The sequence below is a fragment of the Theropithecus gelada genome, chromosome 1 (genome assembly GCF_003255815.1).
Source record: "Theropithecus gelada isolate Dixy chromosome 1, Tgel_1.0, whole genome shotgun sequence".
In the NCBI taxonomy this organism is placed as follows: Eukaryota; Metazoa; Chordata; class Mammalia; order Primates; family Cercopithecidae; genus Theropithecus; species Theropithecus gelada.
Genome location: NC_037668.1, coordinates 27,959,022 through 27,972,899, shown reverse-complemented (window position 1 = coordinate 27,972,899; position 13,878 = coordinate 27,959,022). Strand labels below are relative to the sequence as shown.

At 41.2% G+C, this 13,878-nt stretch overlaps 1 protein-coding gene across 2 annotated transcripts in view; it reads right to left on the bottom strand.

The window, feature by feature from the left end:
* NOS1AP (nitric oxide synthase 1 adaptor protein) overlaps positions 1-13,878 on the bottom strand; it is a 314,730-nt gene that overhangs the window by 21,425 nt on the left and 279,427 nt on the right. For both annotated transcript variants that reach the window (XM_025388290.1, XM_025388282.1), the window contains exon 6: positions 5,895-6,036. In XM_025388290.1, coding sequence (XP_025244075.1) covers positions 5,895-6,036 — 142 coding nt within the window. The remainder of the gene's footprint in view (positions 1-5,894; positions 6,037-13,878) is intronic.

Below are 13,878 nucleotides of genomic sequence, written 5' to 3'. Positions count from 1 at the left end.
TTCTGGAGTCCGCATTGGAAAACTTAATAAACGGTAGGTACTTATAACATTAGAAAACTCGATAAACAGAGGGTACTTATGGAGAGCATATTATATGCTAGGCACTATGCTGCTTTACACACATTCTCTCACAATACCAGACAGATGAGAAAACGAAGCTCCAGAGACAGCATGAAATTTGCTGAGGATTAGCCAGCTGAAAGGTGGAAGAGTCAGGATTCAAGTCCCAGTGGTTCCAGTGCTGGAACCCAAGCCCTCAGCGGCTTCTGTAACCCACAGCTCCAGCTCTCTCTCCATCGTGCCATTCTGTCTCTTCATTTCTGTGGCTGTTAATTTTATGTGTCAACTGGGCTAGGCCACTACTGTACCAAGGTATTTGGTCAAACATTATTCTAGATGTTGCTGTGAAGGTATTTTTTTAAGTGAGATTAACATTTAAATCAGTAGAGTCTGAGCCAAGCTGATTACTCCCCCATAACGTGGGAAGACCTCATCCAATCAGTTGAAGGCCTTTTTTTTTTTTTTCTTTTTTTTGAGATGGAGTTTCTTTCTTTTTGCCCCAACTGGAATGCAATGGTGCGATCTCGGCTCACTGCAACCTCCACCTCCTGGATTCAAGCAATTCTCCTGCCTCAGCCTCCTGAGTAGCTGGGATTACAGGCATGCACCACCACACCCAGCTAATTTTTTGTAATTTTAGTAGAGGCGGGGTTTCTTCATGTTGGTCAGGCTGGTCTTGAACTCCTGACCTCAGGTGATCCGCCCGCCTCAGCCTTCCAAAGTGCTGGGATTACAGGCGTGAGCCACCGCGCCCAGCCAAGTTGAAGGTCTTAACAGAGTAAATGCCGACCTACCTGGAGGCAGAGGGAATTCTGCCAGCAGCTGGCCTTCAGACTCAAACTGCAACTCTTCTCTGGATCTCCAGCCTGCCTGCCTTGCCTCTCCTACAAATTTTGGATTTACCAAGCCTCTATAGGCCCATGAGCCAATTCTTTAAAATTGGCCTCTCTCTCTGTCTCTCTCTTGCTCTGTATGTCCCTAAACAATTTCCATCACCCCACAGGCCCTCTCCTCACCTACACGAGCAGGGGAGAGCCCTTGCTGTCTCCCTTTCTCTGCAGGGAGGCCCATATTATTTAACACATCCAGCCCATGCTTGATCTCCTTGCAGAGAGGAGCGCTCTGTTGGACATCTTAAACCTTGAAGAAGCTATACTGGGCCTGATGGGCTTTCCTAGAATGGACCCAGATGTTTCCTCATGTAGAATATCAATTCCATTTTTCTTAGGAAGAGTAGTATACGGAAGATGCCAAGCAGCTGAGGTCTCACGTTTAGTAATGTGATTTTTGGAAAACTATCTCCAAAAAGGTAATATAAAAGAGAGAGAAGCATAGCTGGTATGCCTGTTATTTCCAAGCTGACCATCTGTTACAATCAAGGAGTGTGACCACGCTGGCCTCTATTTGTAGCCATGGTCACTGTCACCACCTTCTCATCAATACTCTGCTCAGCCTCCCAGTCTCACCTCAATTCTACCTGCTCCCCCGACACCAAGTGTCATCATTCCTCGTCAAAAGGGGTCGCTTAAAAGTTGAAATCTCTACTTAATCTCTGTTCATTTTGGCATACAGTAAGCATTTAACAAACACTTGTTGACAATGACTAAAACATATGTACTCCTTGCCACACTCACTGACTGCATTTGTCAGTTTATTCAACAAGTCTTTACTGCGCTAGGAAGTCCCAACCCTGCCAGAGCTCACACTCCACTAAAGACAGAGGACACTATGCTATATGTCTGGTACACAGTGGACTAAATGTTAATGTTAACGGCATCAGCCAGGAGTGAAGAAAACACAGGAACCCAGAAAAAAAGGGTTTAAATTTTCTGAGTGAGAGTGGGAGCTGAAAGTCAGGCTTCCCAGAAGACAGTGCTGGGCTTGAAGGATGAGTAAGATGTCTACATGGAGGTGAAGGCAGGGACCCGTGGCAGAGGGAACAGTGTTGACTGTGGCTGAAACGTCCATGCTACTTACTATATGTTCAGGGCAGGAAAGAGCTCAGGGAACAAGGGAGGAGTGAGGGAGGTAAGACAGAAAGAAAAGGATAGGAAGTGATCCTTATGGAATCCCCACTGAGTCCCCAGGGAATCGTGAATCACATCAAACCCACTCCACCCAGCAGACTACTGCAGGGGCCAGAAGTGGCAGGCGAGAGCAGCTATCGCTGCAAAAGGGAAATAAGATCTAGCCCTTGGTGTTGTTTACATAAAATGCTATCCAGGTGGTTCTCTCCACCTGGCCAGACCATATAACCCTGACCTCTGTGGCCAGCAGCTGAGTGACAGGTTCTGATTAAGTACTTGGAGATTAGATTAAATGCCTCTGACGGTTGTTCTGTGATAATAAGTGTTCAAACGCTCAACCTCTGAGCACCCTCTCTGTGTCCAACCCCTTTCACTCCAGGAACAGGTGTCTTCATCGGAGAAAATACCGTTTCCATTTTTGGTTAACCTTTCTTTGTACATGTGTATACTGGCTGCCAATGTGACTGTGGGTTTAAAAGCTTTTGAGAGTTAGGATGTGGCTCTCCGCCAACTAGGCCACCAACAGGGCATGGACATGACCAAAGAAGAGTTAACAATGTAAGACTTCAATCTTCTCCAGCTAGCAGTTCTTACAGCAAATCCTCCAATTCAGAAATGAGCAGATTGGCCTCGTTCTTTGAGCTAAGCAACCAGCTAGAGGTCTGATGTGTCCTCCATATTAGGTTTATAGGAAACTGTCACCATTACGCTCTAAAAATTGACCAGCGGAGATATATAAAATATTTGCCAAAGTCTACCTCTAGCTCTTTGTTTTATCTCTAAGCCCTAGATCACAGAGATGGAAAAATTTTAAGGTTTACATCACATTAGTACTATGGCCTGCTATAAACTGAGACTGGCCAAGGGTACATGACAAAATGCAAGGCTCCATCTGTGTGATCATATTTTATGAGTCAAGATCACTGAGATGCTGTCATTAGTAATAGAATGTCATTACTTAACAGAAATGAGTAAGCCAAAAGAGAAGTAAAGTAATTCCCTGTAGTCACATAGAAACTGAGCACTAGGATGAAAATAATGTCAGGTTTTGAAGATTTATAACTAATATATATCCAAAGTATAAAGGCTGTAAAAGCACAGTGAAAAGTCAATCTTCCTGCCACCTCAGCCACCCAGTTCCTTTTCCAGGATGAACCACAGTTACCAGTTTCTTGTGTACTATTCTGGAGATATTCCATGCATAAGACATGTGTGTGTGTCCTTGCATGTGTACACATATATACCTACATATACGCACACATTTAAACCTATGCATTTTTAATACAATTGGTAGCATGTCATACCCATAATTCTATTTTTTTTTCCTTTTTTCACAATTCCAAACTTTGACGTTTTTAAGTAAGCAACATATCTTGAAGACGGCTTTAAATCAGTTCATAGAGAACTAACTCATTCTTCTTAACGGTTGTGCAGTATTCCATTATTCATACCATATTGTAATTTATTTAAAAGTCTCCTCTTGCTGTTTCTGATCCTTTGGTTCTATAACAAATTCTTTGCTATGTAACCTTATATCGAAATCATTTCATACCTGTATGGGTCTACCTTTAGGATTAATTCTTTTTTTTTTTTTTTTTTTTGAGACGGAGTCTCGCTCTGTCGCCCAGACTGGAGTGCAGTGGCCGGATCTCAGCTCACTGCAAGCTCCGCCTCCCGGGTTTACGCTATTCTCCTGCCTCAGCCTCCCGAGTAGCTGGGACTACAGGCACCAGCCACCTCGCCCGGCTAGTTTTTTGTATTTTTTAGTAGAGACGGGGTTTCACCGTGTTAGCCACGATGGTCTCGATCTCCTGACCTCGTGATCCGCCCGTCTCGGCCTCCCAAAGTGCTAGGATTACAGGCTTGAGCCACCGCGCCCGGCCTAGGATTAATTCTTAGAAGCGAATTTGAAGGAAATTTGGGGGTCAAAAGGCATATGAATTTTCAAATTTAATAAGGATTTCCACATTTTTCTCCATAGGAATTCTCCCTCTATCATATGCTAAATTTGCAAACACATCTGGGTCTGTATATGAGTTTCTATTCTGATCCATTCGGGCACTTATTTGAACATGTGTTTTACCTATTATAAGCACAGTTTTACCTGTTATAGCTTTATCATGTCTTTTCATAAGTAGAAAGCCACTCCTCCTCTGCTATCATTCATCTTTTCCAGAATTTTTTTCTATTCTTGTTTTTAAAATTTTCACATATTTACTTAAAAATAATAATAGCATACATGTATGTGGTGCATACTCTGCCAAGCACCAGGCTCGGCATTTAAAAAGTATCAGTTTATCTAATTATGTCAATAATTCTGAAGTACACAGTACTGCTATTTCTGTTTTTCAGAAGAGTAAACAGTAAACTAATGCTCAGAGAGGTTATGGAACTTGCCCAAGATTGCACAGGCAGCGACTGGTGCAGCTACAATGCGTAGCAAGGGTCTTCTCTCTGAGCCACTTTGCAATGCTGCCATTTGCAGGCTAGGGTTTCTTTTGTTGTTTTTTAACTTTTTGAGTGGGATGCTTAATTCATTTGACTTTCATGATTTGTCATCTGTTAACGTAAATAACTAAACCTTTGAATTTTCCTCTGAGCACTGCTTTAGCTATATCCCATGGGTTTTGAATACTGTAGCTTATTGTGGTGCCTCTTCTGCTGTTAGAAATCTGTATTGTCATGTTAAATTTATAGATTAACAAAGGGAGAATTAACATTTTTATGACATTGAGCTTTCCCATCCAAGAATATGCCATGCCTTTCCATTTGTTTAAGATTTTTTTCAGAGGAAACATAAGTATCTTATTTTCTTAATTGTTATTTTAAAAGATTTTTTCTTCCACTATGACTTCTAACCAGCTGTTCTTGGAATATATGAAAATCACAGATACATCTGTATGTTTTATTTAACTTTGACTTTCTAGCTGAATTCTCTTACTATTTCTAATAGTTCTCAGTTTATTTTCTTGGGTTTCCCATGTTAAATATGAACACAAGCAATATATTTTTTTTACCTGCTCTTTTTCTTGCCCATACTTCATTTTTTCACATTTATTGTCTCCTTTTTTTTTTTTTTTTTTTTTTTTTTTGAGGCAGTCTAGCTCTGTAGCCCAGGCTAGAGTACGGTGGCACAATCTTGGCTCACTGCAACTTCTGCCTCCTGGGTTCAAGCAATTCTCCTGCTTCAGCCTTCCAAGTAGCTGGGACTATAGGCATGTACTACAACACCTGGCTAATTTTTGTATTTTTAGTAGAGGTAGGGATTTGCCATGTTGGCCAGGCTGGTCTTGAACTCCTGGGCTCAAGTGATCTGCCCATCTCAGCCTCCCAAAGTGCTAGGATTAACAGACGTGAGCCACCTCGCCCGGCTTCTTTCCTGACTTTTAATGAGGCTTGAAAGTTGGGGATATTAAAATACTATCCACATTGAGGGCTTATAGAACTACAGAAGTTAGAAATTTAATAAAACAAACTAGGTAATTATAAATTTATGTTCTTTGTAATTTGTTTTATGGGGGTGCTTTTTTACTGAAATTTTCTTTGAAGTCAGATTTGGGAGCATAGCAGCTCTACCTCTCCCTGATATCCAGTTTAAATACTTCCTCATTTAATAATTTAAACATCTTTAATTTCTGTTATAAAAGTAATACGTTCCTTAAAGATAATCTAGAATATAGAGAGAAACGGAAAAAATAAAATGTTTCTTAAAATGAGTTCACAGCCCGGGGCTCGAGGCAGTGATCCACCGGAACCTACTGTGTGCACTGCCTCCCCACCCACATCCGCAGAAGCCGCAGTACCTACCTGGGTCCCCTGAGCTGTTGCTGTTCCTCTCACTCTCTCCATCTTCCTGACCATCTGCATTCTGCTGCGTGTGCTGCAGGCTCAGCTTGTGGCAGACCTCAAAGGCCTGCCCTACCGTCCGAACAATTCTCATAGCTTGGCTCTGGGAAGGAGAAAGGAGAAGAACAGGGTAGGTGAGGATGTGCAAGGGGCATGTGGACAGAAACTCATGCAGCAGCAAAGGAAAGAGACAGAAAAATCTAAAGTTGCTCAGATATGCACATACAAACGAGTGCAAAGACATTTTCCCTTCCTGAAATACTCCAGAAAACAGAAACTGTCACCACAGTTCTGAAATAATCAGTCAACTGAAAGGACAGATAGCAAATATGCCAATTATGGACTTAGCCCCAATTCTTCCCTCCCATGGGTAACACAAGTAGTCAATATGCTTCAGAATCTTTTGCCAACCATGATCAAATGTTCAATGGGTCCATCAAACTAAGAGGAACTCGGCTATCATTTTTTTTCTTTTTTGAATGCTGCTGCAAATGTTGAGTTTTCCTGGACCTCCTACAGAGCAAGGGCAGTGGTAACATGAGGCTTGGAAGCCATGGCCTAAACAGCAGAAACCAATGAAAGCTCAGCACCCAGCTCCTCTGGAACACTACTAGTTGGCAGCCAACTAAATCTAAGGTGAGCCTTGCCCAGACTTACTCCAAAGACCTCATGTGCTTGTGTCTGTCCTGTGGCTCCTTCCTTTCTTTTCTTTTGGTATTTAATCTCTTGTTTTAAGAACCCAAGAAGGGAACTTGACCCTAGTTCCCAGTATTCCACCGTTTAACTAGGAGAGGAGAGACAGGACAAAGAAGCCTTATGTAGAGTCTTAGGCCACCCATGCAGACTGTGAGGAAGAGCCACATGCAGGGGTTCCAGGGCATGGCCTCAAAGGTGGATAACTGATTATGGTTTGATGATGTCAGCTTTTTCTTTCTTTCAAGGACAGAAATGAGTGATGTGGTTTATTTAGAGTTTCAGAGCTCAGGCTGGGAAGGGCTCAGCACACTGCTTCTCTTACTTCAGTGAACCTCAAGCATCCCACCACCACGGGCTACAATTTAATCTAATTGTGATTGTCACCCTATACTCAAGTCTAACATTAATCATGTTTTGGATGATCTCACTTCAGGTCAGCCATGGCCACCTGTTGACATCATATAGTCCATCAATCACATCCAACCCCCCCAGGTAATGGCAGCAATCAAGTAGGGCTTTTCATCAGCATGTGGTAGCTGGTATTACATTACCTAACTCATATCCAGTGTTTTGATAAGCCTAGAAGGCCTTGTTGAATGTAGTTAAAAAAAAAAAAAAGATCAGCTAATTGTAATATGAAATGCATAAATGAAGCTCATATTACAATGAGTTCATCTTTCTCATTACTATCTTCATGAACTCCTAGGGACCTTGGAACCCTGTGTATGGAACAACTGCTGTAGTCCATTCTTTGCTGGGTATAACTTCTAAAATTGCTTTTCCTCAAGCCTGGAGTCATTTCTACGTTCCTTCTGTTTATTTCAGGCCAGAGCATCCATATAAATGTGAAAAGGCATCTTGACTGATTATCATCTACATATCAATTTGAGATCTCAAGTCAACTCTACTGCTCCTTATATTCTTCAGTTCAAATCTCCTCCTAGAAGTAATTGTTTCACAGCTCTAACCTTTCTTAGCCATTATACTAACTCCAGGGATATTCTCCATTGGTCTCTCACCTGGAGCATCCTGACACTTCTGGGAGATAAGAACCTTAAGCGAAGCATGAGGAGATGGGTAACTTCTGTGGGGTTCACCATCACCCAGTGGTGAATCAGAACCTTTGTTTTCTATGTCTACCCTTAATTTCCTCCTGTGTCCACAAGACAGGCTTAGGCCCCTTCTCATACTGTAGGCCTACAGTGTGTAAGAGATGACTCTTCTATCTGCACAGGAAGTTGAGAAGCCGTAGGCATCAGTCCTAAGCAAGAAGCCCCTACACTTCCCACTCCCAAAGCACACAAAAAGGTGTGATTTAGAAGACACAGTCCCTAACAAATGTGGGCTAGGAAGCTAATAAATGTAGCATTCTACATTTCCGTTAGCCATCAAGCTGTGCTATGCTTAGGAGGCTGTGCCAGGAAGCTTAACTCTCAGGTGAAAAGGGAGAAGAAAAGGCTTCTACGTCCAAAAGTGTTATTCCCCTAGGCCTTGAGACCTTTTGGTTCCTATTCCTTTTATGAGAGTAAGAGCAGACTGCCTATGGTTAATAATCTCCAGCAAAGCTCATTACTAGTTTACTAAACCTTAGGTATGACTTTATTCTGCCTACCACGTATACCCAGTGTCCACTATACAGAAACTTTCCTCTACTTTCTTCTCTGACTTTTGGGAATTTTGCTCCCCCAGGTATCTTTACAAGAGGTAAAAAAGGTTAATGTTTTAGGTTGTAACAATAAAATAATATAAGTCCAAATGATATGTAGAGATTAAGTGTTTAATTCCATACTTTCTTCTCTTACATGAATTAACCCAGATATCTCATACTGAATAAATATCTGTAAAGACTGAGTTAGTCTTTTCCCATCGGTATCATTTCCAGGGTACAGACCCAGCTTCCCCCTTTAAAATACAGTTATGTAGGAAATTCCAAATTCACTACTGAGTTTGTTCCTATAACATCTCAGGTTTTCCTAAGGAGGATGTGTTACAAATTCCATCATCTCTGTAAATCACAGATATTTCCTTTAACCAGCTTTTAAGATGATATTAAAAATTTAAAGATCCTCAAACAAATGTCCCTGATCTATGGGATTAGACAGGGGTAGGAATCCAATTTCTAAATTTATCTTTGGAAGGAATCCCTCAGATTGAAATAAGAGGATAAAGGTGGTGGGAGAATGACTTCACAGAGGACCTGTATTTCTCAGGCATCACAAGATGACAATGGATGATGGGATATGCCCAGAACTGAGCATCTTAAGGATGCAGACTCCAGCTCAAATCTTTATTCTGCCACCTTTATCAAGCACAAACAAGTGGAACATACTCACATGTTCAACCATCTATAAGCCCAAAGTGGCTATAAGGAAGTGGGCTGGTTTTAATGCTTAATATTGATAACACTTCATTTTTACATTTTACTAGTATTTTTAACTAGCATTAGCAGCTGACCCTAATCTCTACCTGATTCCCCTGAAAAAGTAGAAAATGCAGACTTTAGGTTTACTGGTCCTGCCTTCCCTATTCTGGAAAGGGCATCCCATCCTTCAGCCTCCCATTTCCTTCCTATCCTCTCTCCATCAGTTGTTCTCTATAGTATTTCTGTAATTGCACTGAAAAACTGAATATATGATAGCACCTACCACAGTGCCTGGCACACAGTAAATGCTCAAGAAATGTTTTATCCTGACTATGGAATTCACTGCGCCAGGAGGCAATTAAGACAGAAAAGAAAAAGCAGTGCAGGAAAGGTGGAACTATTTTTATCATAATAGAAACATGAAGTGACTAAGGGAATCACCTCTTATGTATGCATGCTAACATCCAAAAGGCTGTGCAGCAGATAGCATAGCCTCCACCATAGCATCAGACGAAAATTCCTGAGCCAAATGGATCTTTGGTCTGAAGTAGTATGATAGTTTCTATATGTGAGGAAATTGTTGCATTAAGAGTTCTAGATCTGCACACTGAATGGTAAACAGTTTAATAATTAAATTAATAAATTAAATTAAATGGTTTAATTTATCCTTTATTTTACTCCTTTAATGTGAAAGTTACAATCCTATTCACAGTAAAAGGACACAGTAGCATGTTTTATAAAGAGTCCTCTGCACTGGAACACATAATCAAGCTACTTTAACTGTTTTACAGAATGACTACATACATACACATAAAGAATTGCCCTTCCTATCTACCACTCCAGGAGTCAGAAGGGGCTAAACAGCTCCTCACTGTACTCATAAACGGCTATGTGAGTTCTGATGTCCCTTGACCTTTTAGGCTCTCCTTGCTTCACCATTAAAAAGTCTACTTTTAGAGGATTCTATATGGAGACCTCGTTAGGGAGGTGATTACTTAAAGGTGGTCAGTAGAGGCAGCCTGTGCCTGGCAGGGGCTGTGTCTTTACCATTTGCTCTCTGCACAACCATGCTGGCTCCTGCCTGCTAGGCCCACCCCACTGAGTTACCCCACTTTCTGGCCTGCTGGGCAAGAAAACTGGTTTTGCCTTCAACCCCGAAATGCAAGAATCATACATGCTGGGATTTTATTGTTAATTAGCCATGTCTTCACCCAAGAGGGAGAACTCTGGTAAACAGCAGCTTTAAAAAGAGTCCCTTCCAGAAGTTTTTATGAATGCTTGTCTGTGGGTCTTCTAGATCACAGTGAAGCAGTTGCTCCCACCTCATGACAACATACAGGCCTTTGGAGACTAAGGCGGAGGTTTAAAGATTGAAGGCAGTAAGGTACAAAGAGTAAACAAGTGGAACATTGAGAAGGCAGCCTTTTTGAGTTCCAAAATCTGGCCATTCTCTGGAATTTACTTGATTTTTTTTTTTTAAAGCATCATTATACTGCATTATTTCTGTATAAATCCAGTTTAGTTTTACATAAGCCCCTAAAAGTGCTTTGCCACACGGATCATATCTTCTCGTCCAAAAGCCATTTTCTATTAGTAGCCTCAGAGCATTTGTGGGCTCTTCATTGTCAAGATTAGGCTGGATATTGTTGCTTTGATGTTTTCAAAGCTGGAAAGGGATGTCTAACCTCAGAGTGGCTCTTAGCTCCAGATGGAGAGCACTGAAGCTCATGGGAGTGTCAATTACAGGCAATTTTGTTAAAATACAGGGGGAAAGGAAGCTTAGAACTGTATACACTTACCTTATACGCACAGCAATGTTTCTTCAAACCACCCATCTTTTCACGCTGACACAGCTCCTTCTCCCACAACCCTAGGACATCCCTCAAACCAGAACCAAAGTTAAGTCCAAATGCAATGAACAGCTGTTCTCCTCAGTACACCTAATGTGAGTATCAACTTCATACCTAGCAGGAGTCAACATTTGATGAACTGTAGCAATGGTCATGAAAGTAACACTATATTTGCAATCACTGTGGGTTGTACACCCAAAAGCAAACAAAAGCTGACAGTGGTAGCTTTAGGAAGGCATAAATCGAAAGGTTGATTGCTGTACCTCACTGGCCCATAGAAAAATTATAGTCAATCATGATTTTATTTTCTTCCATCAAAGTACACACCAGGCCCGACCCTGCCTAGCTAATGAGATCAGACACATTCAAGGTGGTATGGCCATAGACCTGATTTTATTTTCTATTTTCTTTCTTAGTGACTTTGTAGTTGGTTGGTCTTATAAATTTTGGGAATCTTTAAGTGCTATATACATGTAAAGAACGATTCTTATTAGTCATATTCTGTAGCTGATTTGATAAATAATCTTGGGCACTGTTCTGAATTTCACTGTCCTGGAAGAAGCTCTCTCTTTACAACTTACAAAGAGGATTAAGAGTCATCAGATAAGCAAGTGGAGAGTATAAGTACAAAATACCAGATGAAGATGATGATGACAATGACAATAATAAGAGGAGAAAAAAAGAGAATAATGGGGGCACACATCTTGAAGGTAAGGTTCTTTAATTATCTACCAGCTGTCTAGTTTACTGTTCCCCTGTCCCCTCCTCCACTCCTCCTCTCCCCCATCTCTTTTGAGTACTCAAATTTGACTGACAAGTGGTTCTGAATTTTAGAGAACAGAAGTCCATGAGGTCAGCTCACAGATGTATAATTCTCATCTATCACAGCAATAAAAGATAATGTCCTTATCTTGACCTTAACTGCCATGGAATCTCAATAAAAATAGAATGGAATGTCATGTTTCTTTAATGTATTTTTTTGGGTGGGGGGGAATCTTAGTAAAAGATTCAGCTTATAGCTATCAAATGATCTCAATCTATGGAATTTACAATGCCAAAGCATGAAAATACATTTATATTTGGACTTCTATACACAGTAGGATCTACAGTACTAAGGCTCTAAAATGGTAGATGGGTTAGGTTTTTGTCCAACACATTATTTAATGGATTCAGTTATATAATTTGGTTGAGGTGATGCCTTGGACATCAGAATATTGCTCAGTATAAGGAAAGTTTAGTTTCAAAGCAGGTGTGACTTTCTACATTGACAAGACATACTGCATCTTAAAGTTTCCAATAGATAGCTGTGTTTTTCCTTCTACTCTGCTAGTCCATGAAACATAGTACCCTAGAGAAAAGAAATCTGAGTTACAATCCCAGTGCTGTCAGAACCAACTGGGTGACTGTGGACAGTTAATTCACCTTTCTCAGTATTGATTTTCTCATCCATAAAGAGAGTGATTCAGACTAGATGAGTTCTGAGACCCATGATTCCTGCATTTTGACTTCCCAACTCAACCTAAAGTATAAAAAACAGACTCCTTCCCTAACTTTAGAACTTTCCTATCTTTCATCTCATAAGCTTGACCAGGCAAGTGACTTATTCTTTACCACATGGCTGTCATCATCATTCAAAATCCATTACAACCTCTAAAGGATAGTTCAACTTCACAGCTGTGGCCTCCAATTTGATAGTGACAGCATTATAGGAGGAAATTATTTCTCCTAACCCAAACCAATTGAGCTGTGATTGCAGGCAAAATTATTTCAAGGAGCTGCCCATGAAGATAATGGGGAGACGCCTGCAGCTCCTGTTAATCACCAGCACTTCACGCACTGAGGCATTAATAAGTGCAGTCACTGGTAATCAGGGCAGACAGCCATATACTCCTAGGGCTAGGAGAAAATGACAGGAGGATCACATCTACTCCACGGGAGAGGTCAAGAGACCATGCAAGAGGCTTCTCGAGAGGCAAAAGGCCCTGCAAATGAATACTATCATTATATCCCCCAAGGAGGGGAAACAAGGAATGCCCATGTTATTAGCAAGCATCTCCACTGGATGCTCACAGTGAGGAAAAGACCCACTCCCATCCCTCCTTTCTAGCACAGGTCTGAAGAGTGCTAGGGTCCCTCTGCCACAACCCTGACAATCCTCCCCAGTCATAGAGAATTTGTTCCTTAAAGATCACGTCACTTCACACACAACAATCAGCATTCCTGAGATGCCTTTCGTCTTATTTGACAGATAGAGAAAACTCAAGTCCAGAAAGGCTCACGTATCTTTCATATGAGTTTTGTGTAACAGGGTTTAGCATTCAAAGTCCTGGCCTGGGAAGGAGGAAGCCTGTTTCTAATCTCAGTGGCATCACTGATTTGCCATGTGACCAAGGGTGATTTACTTCCCTGGGCCTTTTCTTTCTTCAAGTACAAAATTGAGTCAATATTAACCATACAAGGATATTATGAGGAAAAAAGGAAAATCTATGTTAAAGTGATTTGGGCCATTCAGAGTTAAGAAGCTCTTCATACCCATGTAATAATTACAGCAGAACCCAGTTACAAATGGGTCTTGGAAAACAAAGCAACTTCTGAGTTACATAACTTCTTCATGAGCCAACAACAAAAGTATAATGGAGTGGGTAAGAGTGTGAGCTCCACGGTCAGACCCTCTGGGTTCAGTTCTGACTCCATTACTTACTGAGTCTTTACACACATTACGTGCCTTAAGGCCCCATTTTACCTCACAGGGTTGCTGTGGGAATAAAATTAGATCATTCATATAGAGAGCTTCGAACAGTCTCAGGCATATAGCAACTAATCAAAACAGGTTAGATATTATTATTTGATGTAATATGAGCCTGGAACTTAGATAATCTGGAGTATAGAAGCATAGCAGGTATCATGTTATACTCCTTCAATATTTTGCTATCTAGCTTCTGGTGAAAGCCCAGTTGAAAAAAAACTTAGCTCAAGGATACAACTCCCAAGGTGGGAGCCACACTGGCTATCTGTGTGAGTGGCCCAAGGAATTCAC